The sequence below is a fragment of the Erpetoichthys calabaricus genome, chromosome 7 (assembly GCF_900747795.2).
Source record: "Erpetoichthys calabaricus chromosome 7, fErpCal1.3, whole genome shotgun sequence".
Lineage (NCBI taxonomy): Eukaryota > Metazoa > Chordata > Cladistia > Polypteriformes > Polypteridae > Erpetoichthys > Erpetoichthys calabaricus.
This window is the reverse complement of record NC_041400.2, coordinates 342501-366582: the sequence shown is the minus strand read 5'-3', so window position 1 is coordinate 366582 and position 24082 is coordinate 342501. Positions and strand designations below refer to the sequence as shown.

Sequence of the window (24082 nt, the reverse complement as noted above, 5' to 3'; positions counted from 1 at the left end):
TTCTTTTCCAATGTCAGGCACAGTGGGGGCCTGAACCCCCCAAAGAGTCTGTCACATTCCAAAGGGCTCGTCCCGGGGTTTCTTTGCACCGATGCCCCTCTTTTACGGCAGGTGTTTCCGCTGCGCTTCTACCTGCCAGCTCTTTCTGACCTTAGCTGAGGCCGGAGGGGCTTGCAGTTCTCAGGGGGTCCTTCGGGGATCCTCTGTGATTTCTTGAATGAAGTGTCACTGTGCCCTTGGGGGTCACCTAAGCAGGCAGGCCTGTTCTGAATGTCCTCTAACTGTGCACTGCGGGGGTCCTACAGTCTTACCTATGGCTTTGTCACCCTAAACGGATTGGGACATTGCAACAACCCTTTTGCTCATCCCTGCTGAATGTCCTTTGCTGGAGGCCTCATCTTCTTCTTGTGGTGACATCTCCACCGTCATGGTGAGGATCTCAGGGCTGGCTGACTTGAATTATCAATGAACTTTGGTCAGCTCTTTGAGGGAGTACTTTAGGGGGCAATTACCTTTTCACACAGGCAGTACAGGTGATGGATAAGTTTTGGACTTCAGAAATGCGGTCATACGTTCACTTTGGTTCACTTCCTTAAATTTGACTTTTGGTCTAACTGTCCGACTGGGGGACAGATACTTTCTCACAAGTGAAAACAAGGCCCACTAAAAGAGCACATAAATCAGCAGGGTGGGCCTCACTCTGATTCAATTCTGAGACCCTGCAGACCACCAGGACGCCTCGGGAGTTCAAGCAAACCCACCCAGCCATTCCACAGGCTCTGCTGCCCTCTGCTGGTCGTTTCAAGGGAGACCATTCTGTGTTTTGACATTTGCAGAACGTGTAAGATGGAGTCGTCCTGACAAATGTCCTTCATGAATACGAGCAGCAAAACAGACCACCAAGAGCCACGTTGTGCCAGACAGACACGCCTAAAACAGGAAAGGAGCCCCAGTGTGCCAAGCCAAAGCCACATCTGCCTCAATGGCTGACAGCAAACAGCCACCGGGGGGCACTCACGCCATCTTGGTGCCGAGAAGAGACACACAACCTGCCTGGAGATGTTCTGGGGGCCAACAGATGGCTGCCTTGTCCCCCTTTGCTGGGTACCTCACTCTGTCTCTCTGTTAATGACAAATGGCACGGAGCAGGTGACATGCCTCATACTGCCACTGGCTACCTTGGTGGAGTTCAGTTTTTCTCTGTTTGGTGTCAAGAAACCCAAATTGTCACCTGGAGAATGACCTCTGACCCTGGGTGACGGGTCTGTCCGTCTGCTCTGCGCTTGCCCCTCAGTGTCCAGTTTCTGGCCTGGGGGACCTCGTTTCCTTTACTCTTAAATGTTGTCCCTCATCACCTCCCGTCTTTCTTCTTCGTTCCAGAGGTGGCCCTCATCTTTTGCTGTAAATCTTCTGATTGGACCCCCCTGGAGGTCTCACCTGCGCCCGGCCCCTTCAATGCTAACTGGTCAGATGTGGCCCATTTCCGGGGGGGACATGTTGACGCCGTGTGGCTCTGTGGTTCTCACTGAGAGTCTCCCCCTCTGCAGGGCTGGCACTAGGTGATGGGTGGAGGTGGGCACCCAGTGGGCATAGACCTGCCATCTTACGATTCTGCTCTGCCTTTCTTTAATGGGTTGACTTTTTTGTGTCTTTCTATAAAGATGTGCCGCCACAAACCGCTTGTGCAGGATCTGCACGGGACCACCAACTGCTCCACCAATGCCACAGAGAGGACGGGGTGAGCTGGGAGGAATTGACAGTTTAAAGACCCCGGGAGGGTGAAATGCAGGAGAGAAAGTCCAGGCGTTTAATCAAGCAGGGGAGTGCAGAAGTTTCGGGGACCGAGTCCTTAAACATGGACATGTGACCCGGCAATGCAACCAGGAGGTGGCCAAGTCACCCAGCGGGCTCATCCAGTCAAGCCAGGCGAAAACGCTGAGTGCCAGCACAGGACCACCTGCTGCCAGAGACAATCAAGGAAGCACAAGGCAAGTCGCTTAGCAGCCTGCTCGTCATGGGCTGAGGGGAGGGCTCTAGTAGTGATGATGCAAGTGGTAGGCTCCGCCCCTTGGGGGACATAAGAGAAGAATGTCACACACAGGAACGTCACAACAACCGAATGGGCAGGAAATACCAAATTCAAAGAAATGTAAGAAGAGCCAAAGATAATAAAACCGAAAACAAACCTCACGGGTCCGGCTTATGTGACACAAAACAGGGAGCAGGGAGGTCTCACCAGAGGGGGTCCAGAGAAGAGAAGCCAGGCGGACTGAAGAGCCACCAAAGCAAGGACAGGGGGCTTAAAGGAACACTCCACCCAAAAACGAGAGGCTACTTACTGCGGCGGTGGACATCAGAAGTGCGCCATAATGACAGAGCGGGACGTGACGGTGACCAATTCTGGACAACGGCAAATGATTTGAGAAGAGCAGAACAAACTCCTGCGGTGAGGGCAGAACGAGAAACCGGCCTTCCCACAATGCTGTGCGTGTGAACCAATGAATGAGAGCGAGGGGCGGGTCTCCAGACTCCTGTCGCTCTTCTAACGTGAGGCCTTCACGAAGTATCTGGTAATGTGACGTTTTGACCGTTGAAGTGGATGATGATGACGGTCTCGTGATTTATGTAACCGCGTGGGTTATTTTGCGTTTTCTCCAAGGACGTGCTTCATATCGTTTGCTGTTGTCCTGTTTCTTCATCATGATGGCTTTCCTCCATTAAGACATGAGATTAAAACTGTCCTTGGCCACCATAACAAAGATGGGGACACGGGCAGAGGCGATTCTGCCCAGACAGGGGGTCCTGCAGATCTCGACTCCATGCGACGGCCCGCCCTGTCGGTGACCGAGTTGTGCTGATGCCAATGGCTGTTTAAACGGCTCTGTGACGCATGGCGCTGTACTGAATATCTCAGCACTCGGACGTCTGGTCGACAGAGAAGCTCCAGGCGGACAACATCTGCAGGTGGCTTTGTTCTCAGTACATTGCAGTGCCGAGATGATATTTGGGTTACCTTCTTGTTGGCGCAGCACTTCAGCAGAACAAAAGCAGCAACTGAAAACAAAATTAAACAAAGAGGGCGACGGAGCGCCCGGGGTTCAAACACATAAAAGCTCCTTGAAAGGAGGACATTTTGTCACAAAAGGCGCAGTGAGCTGCGTCTCCATGATAGGCGCGAGTCAGCAGGCACGGGGGCTCGGACGAGTCCTGCAGGAATAAGGGCCCTATCAGCGGCGTGTGGCTGTGGGGACGAGCCAGTGTGTCACCGTCACCACAATGCATGTGGGCATGAGCAGCCTGGCGGTCCCAAGGGAGGAGATGGTGATGCGTTTGCCAGCAGGGAGAGGAGTCAGCGTGGGATTGGCGGGGAAGCAGTGGAGACGCCACGAAATGGGGCACAAGTCCATCCCAGCGGTCTAACTAAGGTCCGGGTCACACGCCAAGTACCACCAGGGCTACCCTGAAATAGGACGGCCAGCCTGGCGTCGTCTCGGTGGCCCAAAACTCTGCGCCACCTCCACTGGATGGTTGGGCGTGACTGTTGGTGCTCCATCTTCACTCACACAGTGAAAGCTCATCCCACCTTTGTGGTTTGCTCACCTGGCTGGTCCTCTGTTTCCATGACAACCCTCTACCGTTAGCGTAAAGGCATTTGATGAAAATAAGAAGAAACCCACCTGAGGCGGTCCAAACCAGCCCAGAGAGGGTGAGGTGACAGTCACACCGGCACCATCATGACGCCACTGGATGTTTGATACGGAATGTGCAGTGCGCTGGCCTTAGAGGGGGTCCGAAAGCCCCAGGAGCTGACACAAGTGTGCCATGCGTTTCCTGCAAAGACTGTTGGGACTCCTGTCCACCTGTCACTCTTACATAAAGAAACGCTGGAGTCGATTCCAGCTGCATGGAGAACATCTGATGGGCCGCATGACGTGTAGCGTGTTGTGGTACTGCGATGCCCGCTTTGCCATTTATAATGGAAGTCAAGCTGACAGCACATTGGCCGTGTGACACATGAGGTCTCAAGCATCGTGTGCTCAGCCTCATTGGCAGCAAGCAGGAATGGCGAGGCCTGGCCACCCTGCCCTGTCCTGTCCTGGCCGCCCTGCCCTGTCCTGTCCTGGCTGCCCTGCCCTGTCCTGTCCTGGCCACCCTGCCCTGTCCTGTCCTGGCTGCCCTGTCCTGTCCTGTCCTGGCCACCCTGTCTTGGCCACCCTGTCCTGTCCTGGCTGCCCTGTCCTGTCCTGGCCACCCTGTCCTGTCCTGTCTTGGCCACCCTGTCCTGTCCTGTCCTGGCCACCCTGCCCTGTCCTGTCCTGGCTGCCCTGTCCTGTCCTGTCCTGGCCACCCTGTCTTGGCCACCCTGTCCTGTCCTGTCTTGGCCGCCCTGTCCTGTCCTGGCTGCCCTGCCCTGTCCTGTCCTGGCCACCCTGCCCTGTCCTGTCCTGGCTGCCCTGTCCTGTCCTGCCCTGGCCATCCTGTCTTGGCCACCCTGTCCTGTCCTGTCCTGCCCTGCCCTGTCCTGTCCTGTCCTGGCCACCCTGTCTTGGCCACCCTGTCCTGTCCTGTCTTGGCCGCCCTGTCCTGTCCTGTGGTACACTTTTGTATGAGGTGTGTGGTAAACGTGTAGCACGTCACAAATTTTACAAACACGCCACACTCCTCTGTGGTGATGTGAACTCGGAGCAAAGAACAGAATCAACTCGACTGAGTCAGGTGGCTGCAGAAACAACAGAGGTGTGGGCGAGGCCTTGTGTCCATCTGCATGTGGGCTGCCACCAGGGAGCGACTAGGTGGCTGGTACCAACGGGGATCCAACATTAAGGTGTCAACATGCCCACCAGGGAATGGCGTGACGGGACAAAGTCAGGCCCAGAGACCACAGCAGGCCAAGCCAATGGAGCCAGAGGAGTGAAGAAGCTGGCAGGACCCGAGACCCCAGCCTGTTGCCCACCTCAGCCACTCAATGCTCCTAAAGTTGAATCAAGGAAGTGAAAGCTGGATGGCAGGCCTCCCCAAGTTCTCATCAGCCCTGGGCTGCCTGTTGAGGTCCACACAGCCAGCTTAATTGGTGGGACTTGTGCAGAGTGAGCCCGCGTGGCAGACTGGGCCTGGCTTCGGCTTCACTGGGATGTGCTTGGATGTCGGTGCCCTGGCGGGTCCTGCCAAGGCTGACCACCCACTGCAGGCTGCAGCTGAGGACACTTGAGGAGACCAAGGGAGATCTCTCTGGATAGTAAGACGAGGACCAAGGTGAAGCAAAGCCACCATATTGACTGCATTGAGTGCCCGCCATGGACTCAAATGGCTCCTGTGCCACTCTTCACAGTGCATTAGTAAAGATCACCAGGCCACAGCTTGTTTGGGATGAGCACCACATCCCCAATATGGTGGACTCGGAGGACGGTGACCGATGGCCTTTGCTCACACAGGTCTAACTGATGATGGGCTGGTGGCATTTCTGGCACAGTGGCTGGCACCAGCCTCTTTTCTTACTTGAGTGGTACTACGCATGTCGGGGTATCAGGTGGGACACTAGTGTGAGTCCAGGTAAGTAACCATCCATGCCCAGGATGTCAAAATTTGGGGGTTTTGTACTCTGCTGTAGAAATCCTCCCGAGTTTTAGGTTTTGTTTCATGACCTTGAATATTGGTTACTGCCATGTTTCTTGTGCTGCTGCGCCGCCATCTTGCTTTGTGTTTTTAATTGCGGCTGCTGCCATTTTGTGCGGCCATATTGTTTGTAGCGTCGTGACTATACCCGTGTCCCGCTTTGTGGATGCTCTTTCTGGTTTGTTTTGGGGTCTTCTTGGTCATCATGAATTCTTGTGGGTCTTCCTTCAGCTTTGACTCTTGAAGTTACATTTGGGTTTTCTTTCTGCCCTTTTCTATTGTCCTCTCTTCATTCCCTGATCTTCTATCTGATGGTCGCAGACCACACAGCGGTCAGTGGACCACCAGGTGGCAGCACTGCTGTCTGAATGAAGAGAGGATGAGGCCAGAGAGGGGCAGTGCTAACACCTCCTGAGCAACACGGGCACGTGGTCTGCATAGGAAAGCCTGGGGACGGCCAATTTGAACATCTGACCAGGACGGGCATTCTGGACCTTGGCCATCAAATGTGGCCTTGCCAAGTGCAGGTTCACTTATTTTGTGTGATTAAGGAGCCTGTGCTCTTCTAAAATTATGGCCTGGACAAAGCCACCCAGCCAGTGGGCAGCAGCTTTACCAGCAGGGTACCTCATGATTTCCTTTGATGTTTCCATTTCCTTGCTACAAGTTTTCACCGGACGTCCTTCTCTGCCGTGTTCCAGCCTTGGACTTTGTTTGCTTGTCTTCATGTCTTCCACATTTGTGTTGTCAGTGGGCACCGCCATGTGGTGCATTGTGTTGCTGTGCGTGGACAGCTGGCAGTGTGCAGCCCTCCTCTCACTGTTGGGCAGTGTGAAGGTCCTGGATGCCCAAGATGGCGGCCGTGTCGAGGGCCGTGTGCCTCACTGCTTTGGTCTTCCTCTGTCTGCCCACATCGATGTAGTTTGATGGTTCAGTTTTATCATCTCGGTTTAGACCTTGGCGCGTGGCACAGCTGTGTCTCTGCTGTGTTTCTGTGAGGCGGTAGACTAGTGGGCACTTCTTGACTCTTGATTTAAGATTGTGATACGTGTAATTCGTCCACAGATGGCTTTGGCAGCACGCGTGGCGCCGCTCTCGCTCATGTTTTACCTCTTCCTTTACTTCTGCTCTTAAGTGGCAATGACCTCTTCCAGACGTTTCTTAGCAAGTGCCACCTGCTTGTCTTAGGCTCCTAAAGTGACATTAAGATACAAATAAGGGCGCGGCTTCTGAGCTCCGATGTCCTCGGGGCACAGACCCCACAGCTGAGGACGTTTTCAGGCTTCTGCTGCTGCTCTTTTGTCGCCCGCTGTCAGCTTCTGTCTGTCCTCTGCTCGCCATCTGCCCATGCCAGCTTAGTTGTGCCCAGCTCCACAATGGTCTTCAGCTTGTCACCTCCAGTTCACAGTTGCTCGCCTGCTCTGCCACTCACTTTAAACTTCATCTTCAGTACAAGTAAACATTTTGTGTGGCATTATTGAAAACGCACAGAGACGCCTGCCTCGACATTTGCATACGTGTGGGAATTCAGGCTTTGGGACGCCAGGTGACATTCTAAAATCTTACAAGCGTTTCAAAAACTCCACTCTGTAAACGTCTGGGGGCTGCGTGGTGCCCACTCGTCGTCACTCACAGCCCCACATCTCTATGGAGGTCCTCCTCGTGGTCTGTGCCCAGAATGCCAAATCTGTTACCTGCCAGAGACGCCGGCCTCCCCATGAGGACCCCCAACCCCAGTATCCCTCTCAGTCAAATTCTCTCTTTTTGATCGGCCGGCCTGCCAACCTAATGCAGAGTGGGGTAGACTTGGGGGCAAATGACACGGAACGGGTTAAGGAGCTGACACTACAAGTGTGGCCACTGCCTTTTGTCACTAGAAATGTCACTTGTTACTAGAGGTGTGGCCACTGCCGTTTGTCACTAGAGGTTTGGCCACTGCTGTTTGTCACTAGAGGTGTCATTTGTCAGTAGAGCTATGGCCACTGCCGTTTGTCATTAGAGGTGTGGCCACTGCCGTTTGTAGAGGTGTGGCCACTGCCATTTGTCACTAGAAGTGTCACTTGTTACTAGAGGTGTGGCCACTGCCGTTTGTCACTAGAGGTGTGGCAACTGCCGTTTGTGACTAGAGGTGTCACTTGTCAGTAGAGCTGTGGCCACTGCCATTTGTCACTAGAGGTGTGGCCACTGCTGTTTGTCACTAGAGGTGTCATTTGTCAGTAGAGCTATGGCCACTGCCGTTTGTCATTAGAGGTGTGGCCACTGCCATTTGTAACTAGAGGTGTGGCCACTGCCATTTGTCACTAGAAGTGTCACTTGTCACTAGAGGTGTGGCCACTGCTGTTCGTCACTAGAGGTGTGGCCACTGCCATTTGTCACTAGAGGTGAGGCCACTGCCGTTTGTCACTAGAAGTGTCATTTGTCAGTAGAGCTATGGCCACTGCCATTTGTCATTAGAGGTGTGGCCACTGTCGTTTGTAACTAGAGGTGTGGCCACTGCCATTTGTCACTAGAAGTGTCACTTGTCACTAGAGGTGTGGCCACTGCTGTTTGTCACTAGAGATGTGATTATTGCCATTTGTCACTAGAAGTGTCACTTGTCACTAGAGGTGTGGCCACTGCTGTTTGTCACTAGAGGTGTGGCAACTGCCATTTGTCACTAGAAGTGTCACTTGTCACTAGAGGTGTGGCCACTGCCATTTGTCACTAGAGGGGTCACTTGTCACTAGAGGTGTGGCCACTGCCATTTGTCACTACAAGTGTCACTTGTCACTAGTGATGTGGCCACTGCCATTTGTCACTACAAGTGTCACTTGTCACTAGTGATGTGGCCACTGCCATTTGTCATTAGAGGTGTGGTTATTGCCATTTCTCACTAGAAGTGTCACTTGTCACTAGTGATGTGGCCACTGCTGTTTGTCACTAGAGGTGTGGTTATCGCCATTTCTCACTAGAAGTGTCACTTGTCACTAGAGGTGTGGCCACTGCCATTTGTCACTAGAGGGGTCACTTGTCACTAGAGGTGTGGCCACTGCCATTTGTCACTAGAGGGGTCACTTGTCACTAGAGGTGTGGCCACTGCCATTTGTCACTACAAGTGTCACTTGTCACTAGTGATGTGGCCACTGCCATTTGTCACTACAAGTGTCACTTGTCACTAGTGATGTGACCACTGCCATTTGTCATTAGAGGTGTGGCCACTGCTGTTTGTCACTAGAGGTGTGGTTATTGCCATTTCTCACTAGAAGTGTCACTTGTCACTAGAGGAGTGGCCACTGCCATTTGTCACTAGAGGGGTCACTTGTCACTAGAGGTGTGGCCACTGCCATTTGTCACTACAAGTGTCACTTGTCACTAGTGATGTGGCCACTGCCATTTGTCACTACAAGTGTCACTTGTCACTAGTGATGTGGCCACTGCCATTTGTCATTAGAGGTGTGGTTATTGCCATTTCTCACTAGAAGTGTCACTTGTCACTAGTGATGTGGCCACTGCTGTTTGTCACTAGAGGTGTGGTTATTGCCATTTCTCACTAGAAGTGTCACTTGTCACTAGAGGTGTGGCCACTGCCATTTGTCACTAGAGGGGTCACTTGTCACTAGAGGTGTGGCCACTGCCATTTGTCACTAGAGGGGTCACTTGTCACTAGAGGTGTGGCCACTGCCATTTGTCACTACAAGTGTCACTTGTCACTAGTGATGTGGCCACTGCCATTTGTCACTACAAATGTCACTTGTCACTAGTGATGTGACCACTGCCATTTGTCATTAGAGGTGTGGCCACTGCTGTTTGTCACTAGAGGTGTGGTTATTGCCATTTCTCACTAGAAGTGTCACTTGTCACTAGAGGAGTGGCCACTGCCATTTGTCACTAGAGGGGTCACTTGTCACTAGAGGTGTGGCCACTGCCATTTGTCACTAGAAGTGTCACTTGTCACTAGAGGAGTGGCCACTGCCATTTGTCACTAGAGGGGTCACTTGTCACTAGAGGTGTGGCCACTGCCATTTGTCACTACAAGTGTCACTTGGCACTAGTGATGTGGCCACTGCCGCTTGTCATTAGAGGTGTGGCCACTGCCGTTTGTCACTACAAGTGTCACTTGTCACTAGAGGTGTGGTTTTCCTCCTCCTGACTTTCATTCTGGTTTTTCAGGTGGTCTGCTCATTTGCTAGCAGGACTGACACTCCGCTCTCTCATCTTCATTTGCACCCGTGTCTGCTCTGCTCGTCACTAACTGTCATTTAAAAATATTAGGAAAAACAGCAAACGAGTTCAAACTCAAAAGCCACCCATCCGTCCGGCCCCTCAGCCCATTATGGCCTCCTCTCCATCCCAGACGTGCTCGTTTCTGGACACATGTGCAGGCTCGCCCGGCCCTTTCCGGTGACACCTGTGACAGTCCCCAGAGTGGCTGAGCAGCTCTCAGATTGTTTCTCAGCTCTGACTGCCATTGTGGGCTTCTCCCAAATCTTCCTCCTCCTCCTCCTCTCTGGCCCGTTCGTCCCACCAAGCCGCTCAGATATTCCCAGTCCGAGGGTCTTAACTGGCTCTCTTTCCGTGGGTGGTGGTGGGCTGACGCTGATTTTCTCCACAGGGTTGTGCACATCCAGCCCTGCTGGTCCAAGGAGAACCTGCAGGCCCGACAGCCAATGGGGGGCTCACTCGCAGTCAAGTCCAGTCCTGGGGGGCTCAGATTTGTTACCAGTAAATGACAGACTGGTGGTGCTAACTCTTAACAGAATGAAGCCAGAGTGCAGCGTGTGCTCTGAAAAATCGACGGTCAGGGTGGCGATGCCAGGCTCCAGAAAGGTCGCTCATTTATCGAGACCCGTGACAGACCCCCTTACAGGACCAGATGAAATACCAGTGCGTCCTCCAAGTCCATCAACTGGTGTCCTGCTCGGCGGCCCACCAGACTCCCAACTGGGAGAATGAAAAGGTGCTCTGAGGAGCTGTGAGGGGCAGTGAAGAGCCATAAGGTGCCATCCAGGACCAGAGCGAGGGGTGGGTGAGAATTTGATCTTTTGGGTTTTGAATTGTGACGTTCTGCTCTTTACACATCAACACCGGGGGTCTGTGGGCAATCAGTCATTTCAGTGGGGGCTGCTCAGAGTATCCCCCGAAGGCCCATTTTGTCCCAGCCACACTTTTATAAATTCTGCTTGGTTGGCACTTTACGGGGTGGTGAGGTCCCTCGAAGAACATCTGCCTGAAAGAAGCCTCTTCATTTTGGGAAGGAACTGGCGTTTTCATTTTGAAGAGCTTCCTCCTAATATGAGGAGAAAACAGAAATCTTTAATGTCCTCTTCTTCTTCTTTGGCCCCTAGAGAGCAGCTGGATGAGGAAGACCTCGGGGCCAGCATGCCACCCTGGGTGCCACTGGGTCCCAGACAGTCGAGTGCCGTCTTCTTAGCCTCACCGATGTCAATTCGGTGATTTCTGAGGTTGCCGTCGATGTCTTTGATGAGGGCCTTTTTCAGTGCTGCCTTCTGCACTTTCCACTGTGCTGGTCGCTGCCACCATAGCAGCCTGTGGTCAGCAATCCTGCGCCAGTCTGTGGGCCGCTGCTGCTGGCATCAAATTCAGATACCGAGAGACAGAAGTTGACTGAAGCACCGCAGCTAGAAAAGCTCCACTTCATTGGCGTTGGACTGGAGTCTCAAACAGGCCACCATTGGCTCCTGGACCGGTGATCCAGGGTACTTAAACTCTTTAACCAGTTCATGCTGCCAACTAGACCACCGAGCAGGAGAACACCTGAAGTGGGCCAGCGAGGCTCCTTCTAATATCTCCACTGCAGGCATTACGTATTCATGGCAGCTCGGCCTGGCACTGCTGGCTTCTGGTGGTGGAGGGCAGGTCCTTCTCGATTTGTGCCCAACGCCCTCTTTAAGGCAGAGGTGCCAACACATTTCGAAAGTGTCCTGTTAAATATGCAAGAAAGAAAGAAAGAAAGAAAGAAAGAAAGAAAGAAAGAAAGAAAGAAAGAAAGAAAAGAGAATTGCAGAATGCAAACCAAATCAGTCCCCATGTACCCGACACGAGCGCGCACGCGAGACCCCGCCGTCGCCTCCTCGCACTCACTCCACAAAGAGCTCGAGATGCACCGTCCACATTGCCATCTGCGTTTCGAGTCTCCTCCAGACGCATAATAACGAAGTCAAACAAATAGCACGACCCGCGTGTCCGTGCAGGCTGCCGCCATTGCGCGATGGGGGACTTTCAGTGTAAGCACCTGGGAAATCTCCGCTAAACAAAACGGCAATCGGTCCTGTCCAAAGTCAATTCGGGACAGCTGGAGCCCCTCAAGACAGCACGGGGACGGAGTCTTGGAAACGGCGGCCCACCCGCACCTCATCTATCGAAAAAGTCTTTGAGGGTGTGGGAGGGAGGACACGGGAGACCAAACAGGCTGAAGCCCCTGATCTGTCCGTCCGTTTTTTACATTTATTGTTATTTTTTTATTTGGTTTTATGTATTTATTCAGCAAGACCTAATTTTATATACATATAGCAACTCATCCCGCCCTTCGATTTCATAAACGTACATGCAGCGGTCCAGTATGGAGCATTGACCCCCCCCAGGTAAGCGTCCCTATAGATTAAAAAAGGGCCAAAATGAATATACAAACAATGGGTGCCAGCAGACTAAAATAAACAAGGGCATTAAAGAGTCTTAATAATAATAATACAAATACAAGATTATTTATTTGCTGTAGAGCCCAAAATCACACAAGAAGTGCCATAACGGGCTTTAACAGGCCCTGCCTCTTCACAGCCCCCCAACTTTGACTTTAAGAAGACAAGAAAAAACTCCCAAAAAAGGGGAAAAAATGGAAGAAACCTCAGGGTCAATACAATACAATACAATAATTACTAATTATTACAATAATCATTACAATACAATAATTATTACAGATGCGTGGAGCCGCGTGCACAATTCAAATAAACGGCACAAACACAGCACGGCCCGTGTCAGTCGACGCTCCACGTGATCACGCATGGCGTCAATCAAATATACCACCGTAACAGGGACTGGAAGGACTGGCCCGGCAACGTCAACTTTCCTCTTCCCAGTTTTACCTTCGTCCTCAATGGCGTCGCCATACAACGTTAAACCCCTGGTGCCCGATGCTCAGCCCGGCCCGCTCCAAAGAGCCCCCAAGTTCGGGCCGAATGTCGTTTCGTTACCAGCTCTCTTCTCACTGATGTGTCCACGTAGCTCCGTTATGCAGGGAGGGGGTCCTTTGCTTGGACTTTTTGCTCTTAAGGGTAATATCAAAGCTTGGGGGTCGCCACCTAAGAACAGCACGCAGTAGCCGCAGAGGCGACACGAGATTTTGAGTGACAGTCGGCCGACAGCGCATGCGATCCCGAAGGTGAGAATCCAACCTGACGGCCATCAGAGCCGAGAACGTCGTGTGAGATGTCGGAGCCGTCATGTGTTTGAGAGAGAGAACGACTGAGTGATGAAAAATATTTAGAAACATTACCCTGCTATCTCTAGTTATTTTCACAAATATTTTTATTTTATTAGATAAAACCAAGTAAAAAATGAAAACAAAAGTAAAAACACATCATCAGCTTTAGCTTTCCCCAGTAGCTCAATACTGGTAGGCTGTTGTACGTGTCAGCCGTTATGGACGCAATGAGAAGCCAAGCAAAACGACGCCTTTTATTGGCTAACTGAGCAGATTACCACATGCAGGCATTCGAGGCAAATCCGCCCCCTTGTTCGGGCAGTCTGTAAGGGACCACCTGAGTGATGTCCGGGGTCCAGTTTTCACAGAAGGGGTTTCTTTTCATAAATGACTTACGGAGTGTCACGTGAATGGTGACTCGTTTTTACAATAATGGGCTCGACCCCCATAACGGAGCTAAGACCCTGAGAGCATCAGACGGCCCTACACACAAATCCAGCAGATCACTGTCTCATATAAAGCCAACTATTCCCCTGCTGACCCGCCAACGCAGTTCGGGACCCCCGGGTTAACAGCAAGCGGACAATCCAACGCCATCTGTTGAAGGAAAGCGGCGGCAAAGTTCAAAAGATCTGGAGAAGGCGCAAAGTCCGGACGCCAAACTGTGGGGTCGTGCGTGGGCCGCGTTAAAACCGGACAAGACGCGCATTGTGAACGATTCAACGGGAAGTGCTCGCTTGAATCCTCCGCCGTCGAGAATGAGTCCCTCAGGGTCACTCTGTCATTGGGTATTTCCACGGAGTGGGTGCCACTGCCCTTTAAACACATCACTGGAGAACACGCTAACGCCCGTCATGAATAGTGGCGAATTGATATTTTAAGGTAGAGTTCGTCTTCAGATTTGAACTCCAAAGAAGCTACAGCTTGGACAACGCCATAGGGTTTAATGCTTTGGACTTCAGACCCTGAGGCTGTGGGTTCAAATCCCGCTACTGACACCACTGCGTCACCCTGAGCAAGTCACGTCACCTGCCTGTGTTCCCTGCAATGGAAAAACAAAAGAAATGGAACCAATTGTATCATAAATGTTGTAAGTCCATCCATCCATCCAGTTTTCCAACCCGCGGAATCCAAACACAGGGTCACGGGGGTCTGCTGGAGCCAATCCCAGCCAACACAGGGCACAAGGCAGGAACCAATCCTGGGCAGGGTGCCAACCCACCGCAGGACACACACAAACACACCAAGCGTACGCTAGGGCCAATTTAGAATCGCCAATCCACCTAAGCAGCATGTCTTTGGACTGTGTGAGGAAACCCACGCAGACACGGGGAGAACATGCAAACTCCACGCAGGGAGGGCCCGGGAAGCGAACCCAGGTCCCCAGGTCTCCCAACTGCGAGGCAGCAGCGCTACCCACTGCGCCACCGTGCCGCCCATGTTGTAAGTCGCTTTGGATAAATAAATAAATAAATAAATAAATAAATAAATACATACATACATACATACATACATACATACATACATACATACATACATACGTAAATAAATAAATACGTAAATGAGTCGCCGCGGTTACGTGCACACTTGAGAGTTCGCTCGCGCGCGCGCGCACACACACACACACACGGGGCTCCGTACGCGCGCACCTGTACACCTGCAGCGCCCACCGCTCTTTAATGGGCCCTCAATGGCTTTTCACTGGCTGCCTCTTAGAACCATAACTTGACAAAGAATGAACCACTGAAATCTGGGAAGCGTTCTTTGCATATGAATTGGTGCTTTGGGCTTCAAAGGGGTCACTCAATTGTTAACAAAACAGGAGCATCTGAAGTAGTAGGCGACCTAGCAGAATTTGAGCAGATCAAGAAAACCTGAACTTGGCCCGGGTGACTGCGCGCATGCAGCAAATGTCCCTTAAAACCAGAAACTCGTCAGTATTTATTTCACCAGTCTGCTCTTCGTGGTTATTGATGCTCTAAACAAACAAAGGCCCCTTCTGGAGCCTTCCTGTCCTTTGTAGAACTAAAAACGGTCCCCAATTGAGGCGCCGCTGCGTGACTGAAGTGTACAAAAGGAGCGAAACGCCGAAGACCGGCCGGCCGACAGACAGTGATGGTCACCACACTTGAGTGTGCGACAGTGACTTCACCTCATTCGTGATAATGTCACAATGCGATCCTGTTCGTCATTTATGTTGATGGCAAAGCGCGTTAGTCGCCAACGCAAGTGCTGTGCAATGCCAAGAGCCGCACTGCCACCACACTGCTTACCAAAGCGCGCCATAACGCACACCACTTATGACGTACTAACGAGAAATTGGGTGAAGTTTTAAACTCTTAATAAAGAAATGAAAGCCCTTACGTGAACTGCCTGGCAGAGCTCAACAGCTGCAAACGGCGCCGGGTCTCGTGGAGCTCGGGGGTCGTGATAAGTTAGCTGCCACGAGTTTAGGGCCACTTCGGTCGAGTGTGTCTTATGTCTTATGGTAGAACGGCTCCTCCTGTACGGTTATACAGCAGGCCGACGTCCATTTCGGTTAATAACAAAGAAACGTGGGCCACAAATGATGAACGTATCCGACTCCGACACCTTACCTCTGCCGTTACTGGGGAAGTCTTGTGTTGCTCCCCGGTTACCGCTTTTCAAATCATTTCAAGAGTAAGGCTGAAAATGAAACGCTAAATAAACGAGGCGCAGATCGCCAAGCTGTCCATTTAAATAGAACAATTGCCGCTTCGTTTGTCGCATTCTGTAAGCACCGTTAGAAAGCGAATGAGCGCCGTAATCCGAATCGTTAATAACACCACACAGACACACACCGAGTCTTGTGAAAGCTTTAGACCGACGCTCGCTTAAAGGCCTTTTTATATTAATAAGGACACTGGGGAGTGAGTGGCGGTCCGGCTCCGTGCCTACACTTTTTCCGAGTTAAGGGTCTCGGGGTCTGGACAATACACTGTAGGAATTCTCCGGGTACTGATGTTTTTGTTTTTATTATTTTCATATCTCTTTTTATTTTTCTGTAACCTTTTCCATGAGGGACCTTTTAGGTTAATCGGCAACTCCAAGATGGACGAGTGCGAGCGCGGGCGGTTGCAGACAAGCGAAATCCTGCAAAAATTCAGTGATTTTAGCAGAAAGAAGAAAAGCGCATCAAACGAATACAAAAGAGAAGTGTAAAGTAACCCGAGTAGCTAATTTTTAATTTTTCTTAATTTACTATTCATTTTGGTACGATCCGCCCCCGTAATTTTCACGCTTATAGCGCACGCACAGGTTTCCATCTACAATACGATAAACCACATGTCATTTCCATGCATTAACGAGTAGGTTTTTATTTCAACAAATGCAATTTGTATTTTTTACAGCCGAAAAAATAAAGCGCAACCCATCGTGAACCGTGGGAACTACAGTGGACTGTAGGAGAGCGCGCTAGGCGAGCCCGAGGTCACATTTAGCTTTACATTTGAAACATCCACTTATTTATTTCCTAATATTATCCATCCACCGAGTCCCACTTAAGCGCCGTTTTCAAACCATCCGGTGCGAGCAGGAATATGTTAGATGTTTAAGTAGGAGAAGGCGCTCGGACTTACACCTGCCGAATAAGGAGGTGCGCAAATCAAAGGAGAAAGTGAACTGCGCCGTATGACAGCGGGTGGGCACTAGCGGTGAACTTGGGAAACTCGGCAGCAAAGGGGCACGGACGGGGAAGGTGGGGGCTTAGGTGCTGTCTTCGGTCTGGACGGCCCGAGCCTCGTCTTCCGGCGCCTGGGAGCCGCGCCGCACTCAGAGCCTCCTTTCAATCGCTGCAACGTTTGCGAAGGGGTCTGTGCGAAGTGACTCGGGCTCCTCAGGAGTTTCTGCAGTTCCAGTCAAGCCGTATGCTCGTCGTGATTGGCTGCGAAGTCATGAATATGGAAATCGGGCAAGGTGCCCGGCCAGCGGAAGTGAGAGCCTCTTCGGGCCGCTCGAGCGCTGCCCAATGAGCGAAGCGGAATGGGATCCAATAGGCAGCTCCCTGTGCCTCCTGCGCGCAGCAGCGGCGAGAGAAACACAGAGAAAGAAAAGGCGCAGACCAGCCCAGCGCTAAAACTCAGCCTCTTCTGGATCGCATTCAACTCCGCAACCAAAACCTTCTCCAAAACGCTAACTCAAAGAGGAAGGAAGATTAAAAAAAAGAAGTGTTCGCTGCCTAGACTTTGACTTTGCCGCCTTTCTGCCAAGAATTCTCTTCCGGTATTGGTTTGAAAAAAAAAAGAAAGAAAGGAAAAAAAAGGAAAACAGACCACTTCTTGGAAAAGAGACCCAAGAAAGCACAAAATTGAACGTGAGAAATGTGAAGGCATCGGCGTTGTGTTGCTCAGATTCCAGGATCGTTTTTATTCCATGCAATACAGTGCAATGGTACGTGGCTACGGACTCTCGGGCGCTGCTGCTGCTGCTGCATATGCTGTGTAACTGGGGGACTGACTGGCTGGCTGGCTGGATGACTGGATTGCATTAACCTTTAAAAATGTGAAGCGTTTCCGGGGTTTTGGACGTCTCGTCCAATTTGGTTCCTAACTGACTGTTGTTCCTAAAGCTGAATGTGTAAAAAGCGCTTAGATGCCGGCTTGTTTATGTTTGCTGTTGGCAGCTTTTCTATGTGGGTCACAGTAATAATATGTCAGGAATCGGTGGTGGAGCTCGCGTCCAAAAAAGTGCTGAACTTGGCACATTTCCTGCGTTAACTTTTTTTTCCCTTCTTTTCTGGCAGTACACTCTGGTTGGATTCTCGTAGCGATGGCGTGAATACACAAGTCAATGCAAAAACGGCCCCTGCCTCGCCGTGGCTCTTCCCACACTGGCAACAAAACACGAAATGTGTTAATAAACGCGATCGTCAACGAAAGTGCCCGTCGCTGCCGTCCTCCTCTCTTTGTCTCAGGGGTGCCTGACCGCCCCAAAGTCGGCACCATCGCGCCGGGCTCTTCAAATGCCAGGGTCGGCGTGCCCGTCAAGTTGCGCTCTCGCAGTCGCTCGCGGTGTGTGAACACTTGGCAAGTCTCCGGCTGAGGGGTGGGGGCACAGGGGGGAGGAAGGGAGGGAGGCACATTTCGACTTTGACACAAGATGCCGATGTGGCGTGATCTGAATTATTATTAGCGCCCTGAACAGGGCCATCTTCTCCTCCTCCTCCTCCCACTTTCAGGGCTGCCATTGAACTTGAGACGAGACGGCAATGATATCCAAGTTTTACACGTCGTGGGGCTGTTTTTAAAAGGGCGCCAAAAATAACCCCTCCTGCCTCTCACTCGGACAAACGCGACTTCGCTGCTTTTGACGGGCAGAACGAGTGTGCGAAGGAAGCGGCGCTCGAGTGCTGGCAAAATGTGCAACTTTGACAATTGCTGGCCTACACGGAGCGCGCAGTGCGAGTCCCTTCCCATGTTCATGTTTTTAGCAAGTCGAAGTCACCAAAATGTCAGGCGACCGACCGAGCGCCTTCTCGGACCTTCTGGAGTTTTATAATTTGGTCAAGTCCGATCGATCGCGCCTCACGTTACGAACCTTTCTTCATTCGTGGATGGCACGCGCGGCCCGACTCGTGTCTTCGTGGAGTATCCCGCGCCACATGTTTATTTTACACGGTACCCCCCCCCCCCCAGGCCGCAGTTTCCAACGTGTCCTTTTGAAGCCCCATGTGGTTTGCGGGATTGGGCATCGTCGTCACTAAACTAAAATCGAGGCTTGCGGTTAGCCAGGATTATTAAACCGCACACGCCGGGCGCTTGCTCGGTCGTTCCCGTGTTCATTAAATGAGAATGGTTAAGGGTTCACGAGGTGCCTGCTGTGCGTCGGTATGTAGTTGTGACTTTAAAGGACTCTGCGAAGTGCCAGTGCATCAGGGTGGCCGCGAGCTCTTTAAAGTCTTTACAAGCAGTTGAACTTTTCTCGTTTCGTACGCCGCTTACGTGTCACGTTGTGCTCTTTTTTTTACCGTGCGTGGCGGTTCGTTTACAATGAGATGTAATGGAAATGCACGTTTAGCTCAAGCTACTGGGTCGCGGTGTGTGTATTTGTTAGAAGATGCCTCACACGTTTTACGGGTGTCCACTCAGGTCCCCCAAATGCACGTTTTGACAGCCAACTCATTTATTACATTCCCAGGTTATCTCAAGCGCTCATACGTCGTCTATAGAAGGACGAGTTATGTTTGCAAAATAATGGAATCACAGAGAGAGAGAAACACACACACAGACTTGAACCAAATTATACAACCGCAAAGCCGCAGCGGAATTCATTACTGCACTCAAGGAGCGTGTGCTCTCGCCTTTAAAGTTGCTTACTCATCTGATGCACAAAGGTGGACCAAAGCCACACTTTCCAAGCAGGTTTAACGTTACACACTTTTAAAATGGTGACACGAAAGGTGCCATCCACGCCGCTGCCACTTAGGAAGGCACCGGACGGGCACAAAGTAAGAGCTGCGCGGATTCCCGTCTCACCCTCCCAGGCCCTCGTTAGGAGTGATTTGGGTGAGAGATTTCGTCTACTGGCAGCCTTTGATGTGCGCTGGCAATAATGAGCAGCTCGTCCATATGTACCTAAAAAAACCTCCCAACAGCTTTCAGTTTTTAAAGTCGGATTTCAACACAAGTAGCGAAAGTGGGCTGGTGAGAGCGGGTCGCGTTTACAGCAGGAGGAGGAGGAGTGTGACTGTGTAATTAAATGAAAAAAAAAATCTCTTGAACCCGATTTGTAGTGCCTCGGCATGCAGGCAACAGAGGGTGTAGCCGCTCGATTTCATATCAACTTTTGAAAAGTAAATACTGTACTTGGAAACCGACGTCCTCAACGGTTCACCTCGGGCGTTTAGCGCCCAGCCGCTTGCGCATTCGCAGCGATTCAGGGGCCTTTACACGAAGGTTTGAAGGAATGTTCCCGGAGCCGTTGTGGATTTTTAACCTCACCCCTTCCTTGGATTCTTTTTTGGATTATCCGAACCGCAGTCGGTAAAGGAGGTCGATCAAATCCGCAAACCAGGATTTACACAACACCTCGTTCGTCTGCTTTTGTAAACTTTACTTCTTTGGAAAATCTGGGATGATGTTGCCAGATTTTAAGAGGCCTTAATCTCTGTTCACGCCTGCTCATCTAAGGAACAGGAACATGAACCGATAAAGACAGCAGCACCTGAGTGGGGTCTTTCCTGGCGGTCGAAGTGTTTAATTTCTCCACCTAAAGGACGTTATGTATTCTCCTATTTGTCTGACCCAGGTATTTTCTATCGCTCCATTTTTTTCAGCACTGACGCTTTTCTTGTTCAGTGTTACATTTTAAGCATCAGCCTCGTGAAGGAACACACACGACGAATTCGGTCGCTTTGCCATCAAACCCGAGTTCTGCCATTCCCTCTGAAACGCGCATTGCGAAATGAACAAAAAACCCGTTTGGGCAAAAGGCGAAGATGGTGGGCGACCGCTGATATTCTACAAAAAAAAAAACTTAACTTCTGTTCATTTAAATTGGCGACTGATGTGCCTGCGATTAAAGATTTGACAGAAACCTAAAAAATCCGCTTTTAACGGCGCGCACCTTTAGTTGCTGTCCATACTGCGCTTGTAGTTTGGACTTCTCGGACGAACCTCGCGCACAACCCCACACACCCCGTGGCTGCCGACCGGCTGATGGGTACAAAGTGTTCCTCACAAATTTAGCACGTGTCACGCGGGTTCAGAAAGCACTTGCGCGTGGCACGTCGGGACACGCGGCTTCCAGAGGGCACGGCTCTGTCCTCCCGTTTGAAATCGGCACACCTCCATAAAACGGCGCTAAACGTTTCTTAGGTGAAATGTAAACCAACTATCAAGTCGCCAACAAACTCCTGAATCGATGCTTAACTCCGAACGAAGCGACTCGGGCTTCCAGAAAATTAGCATCGAAACAAAGGTTATGTCTGCTGTTGAGAAAGAGCATCAACACGAGGATTCCTTCTTCTTCTCTGCTTAAGACTTCACAATGAAACCACTGGAATTTTAAACGCTACAGGGAGGGCACACATAAATTGTGAATGAAGATGAAAACAATGATAAGGTTGATTCAGTGGTTGGACACAGTCCTGTAGCTCTTTTGGCTGACACATTTGCACTGTTTATATTTTGTTTGGCATTAGAAAGTGATTGACTGAGATACGGCGGCTCGCCCGCTCCTTCTCCTTCTCTGAAGCGCAGGCTTGTAACGCTACGCCGTGCATGGCCGCGACGGATTCCGAACATTCGTTAACAAATTCGATTTATAAGACTGTGAATAAAGTAATTATCGGCACAGCCGGGGAGTTTAGACGCAACTTCACCTTCTAAAATGCTACACATCATGGATTTACATGATATAGCGCCTTTAGTGTCTCGTAATCACCATCGCTCTTTAACGAAACCTTTTTTAAAAGTAGCCGAAGAACCCGAATAACAGAACGGACACCGAAGTCACTTTTCAAATACACATTTTGTTCGCTGACTGCTGTACATCTGCCTCCTTATTATTGATTCCTATTATTATTTGAGAACATCTCTGAGTCCCCACAGCAGGCCGTCCGAGTTCAGCGTGTGCGGCTACAAAGCTGCAGAGTAATATTTCGGTTTGTTCTCCCAGCCCCTCAAACTGGGATCCAGTGGCTTTGCTGTGCTCCTTCCAATTTAGCGGAAACACGCTGTAAAGATATTTACAAAAACATTTTATTTTCAGCTATAAAAGTTAGTATTTTAAAACTATTCAACTCCGCCAAATATAAAATAGTAAACAAGCAAAATTGTAAATAGTAATCATTTAAGATGCAACTAAATATATGAAAATGCAAACTGCTATTCTTTTATAAGAAGTAAAGAATGATTGTGTTTTATACGAATAAGAGCTGGCAGTATCAGGCACAGTACTGTACAATGCTTCAAATTCCTTAGCCTTGGGGGGAAAATAAATAAAATGATTTCGGACCATTTTTAAAACCTCTTCAACCTCTTGACAAAGGGTTGTAGTATTTATTTATTTTTCTTTTCACAAAACCATCTTTAAACACTCACGTATAGTTTTGTCATATTTTAGGAATATCTTCGAGCCACAAACAAATGAAGGTCTGTATCTTTTACACTTTCCTGCAATGTGTTTGCGTTCTTTCCAACCCCATTTTCTTTGGTATACACAATAAAATGTTTCATCGCTCAGATTTAAATATTGGAAAGCAGAGCCGACGTTTATCAGGGCGCAGTAAAACGGAGAGCCTGCCGCGCGGAGCCCCGGTGCCCGCGGTCGAGGTTTGCCAAGTTTCGGCTCCTTATCTTGTGGTAACAATTGGGCTGTGGTTGCCCACAGTATTACTGCCATCTTACATAAAGAACAAAGGCGAGTAAAGTCTTTTATTTATGAATTATACAGCAGCGTCCAGCACCACTGAATTCTTTATGGCAACATACGAAAAAGGACCTTCTACGGATAAAAGTAAGTCATATAATGAAATACTGAGATACAGTAAGCGCCCTTTACGGAATGAACTCGCAGGCCCGTCAAGTGCAGACCCCCAGATTGTATTCAGGACCCTTTAATCGCGGCTGTAACTAATACGGACACACTTTCAGCTCGATTCGCTGTGTATACACGCAGACGGAGGTTATTCGCTTTACTTCTTCGCAGGTTTTTCTTTTTATAAAAATGAGGTACAAGGCTCCTTTTTGTATTAATTTGTCTGCTAAAATTAAAGTCCTTATAAGAAAGAAGAACGAATTTAAACCGTCACTGTGGTTCAGATCTTTGTAAATTTTGTGTTCGAATGCCACATTAGTAAAGCGATTCTTTGTCAAACAGGACATTAAATCACTAAAGCTTTACATTTAGAAGCCTTTCCTGTAGAAAAGCACACGCCACAGATACACAAGAAGCACATCCATACTTTACACTTGTTTATCAAACGGATTCTTGACGCGAAGGTAAGAAAAGTAACGATGGCACCTTGGAACACAAACCACTTCCAAGCAGGTCATTTTTAATTGGTTATCATTTATTTTTGTCTTCCAGTTGGTGTAATTTGGATATTTTTGGAGTTCATTTTGGTTCTGTAAGATTTAATTGTTGCGTTTCCTTTCATTTTTCACGCACTGACGAGACATTTGTGATTTTATTTGTATGCTTTCTATGCTGTTAAGCATTACATTTTATGGAAAAAATAATAATTCTGTCACTTTAACTGAAAGAAAAGAAAAATCCTAGTTTGTGTGTATAAATGGCAGTGTATTAAATATTGCCTGGCCTTTACGAGTCACACTCTGGCAGCATACTTTTCATATCACCCTCACCACAGCATGTAGGAGCACAAAGAATGCAAGGTCTGTGCCAAGTTGCCACTTCCATTGTCCATCTTGGATTGATTTTCAAGGGCTTAGAATAATTGCCAAGCTCTTGTGATCAGTTAACAAATTAACTGATTCTATGGGACCTCAAATCCCATCTTAAAAGTGTAAGAACTTCTTTCTAAACAGTCGGTTTGTAAAAAAAAATGAATACATTCAGAGCAGAAAAACAAAATAAAGCGGCTCTCTGGCACACATGCTTTATTTTGTTACAAGTTTCAAGTGGTACCTGGCAAAGTGTCTTCTACGAGAAAGCAGTCTGGGACTGCGCAGGAATGCAGGACCAAGAGATAAGAAACATGTCGTTCACTTGGATGGCACATGTGCCACACGGACATGCCCCGCCACACGGGCCGCATGCAAACCTCTCCTCAATTTGCTTGTTTTTCCACACATCTTTTTTTTTTTTCAGGTATTAAATGCAGATTTTTCTTCACAGTTGGTTTAGATTTTCTATTGATAAGCTGAACAGTTTCATAACCTGCTAAGAGCAGCACAGAATCCTTCAGGAGGACGGCCGCCAAAGCCCAGTGTTTTTCACTCTTTGCTAATGTAATGTGTGTTGTGCAGCCACTGCCAAACGAGCGCTTACTGTCACACTTACTAGTTGTTGTTGTCTTCTGGGCCCGTCTTCAGGGTTAGGACTTACTGGTGCAGGATATCATGCAGC

The 24082-nt window shown here is 49.8% G+C and overlaps 2 protein-coding genes across 5 annotated transcripts in view; one reads left to right on the top strand and one right to left on the bottom strand.

Moving 5' to 3' along the window:
- The window catches only part of LOC114654528 (alcohol dehydrogenase 1-like), a 247194-nt gene that overhangs the window by 156616 nt on the left and 66496 nt on the right, over positions 1–24082 (bottom strand). The gene's annotated exons all lie outside the window — the stretch shown is intronic.
- The window catches only part of LOC114654531 (nuclear factor 1 B-type-like), a 131779-nt gene continuing 124762 nt past the window's right edge, over positions 17066–24082 (top strand). Inside the window, exon 1 of one of the 3 annotated variants that reach the window (XM_028805135.2) lies at positions 17066–17440. In XM_028805135.2, the coding sequence (XP_028660968.2) occupies positions 17423–17440 (18 nt within the window). In that variant the 5' untranslated portion in view covers positions 17066–17422. Of the gene's footprint in view, positions 17441–19631; positions 20297–24082 lie in introns of those variants that run through there. The other 2 variants (XM_028805134.2, XM_028805136.2) reach the window with 2 other exon arrangements.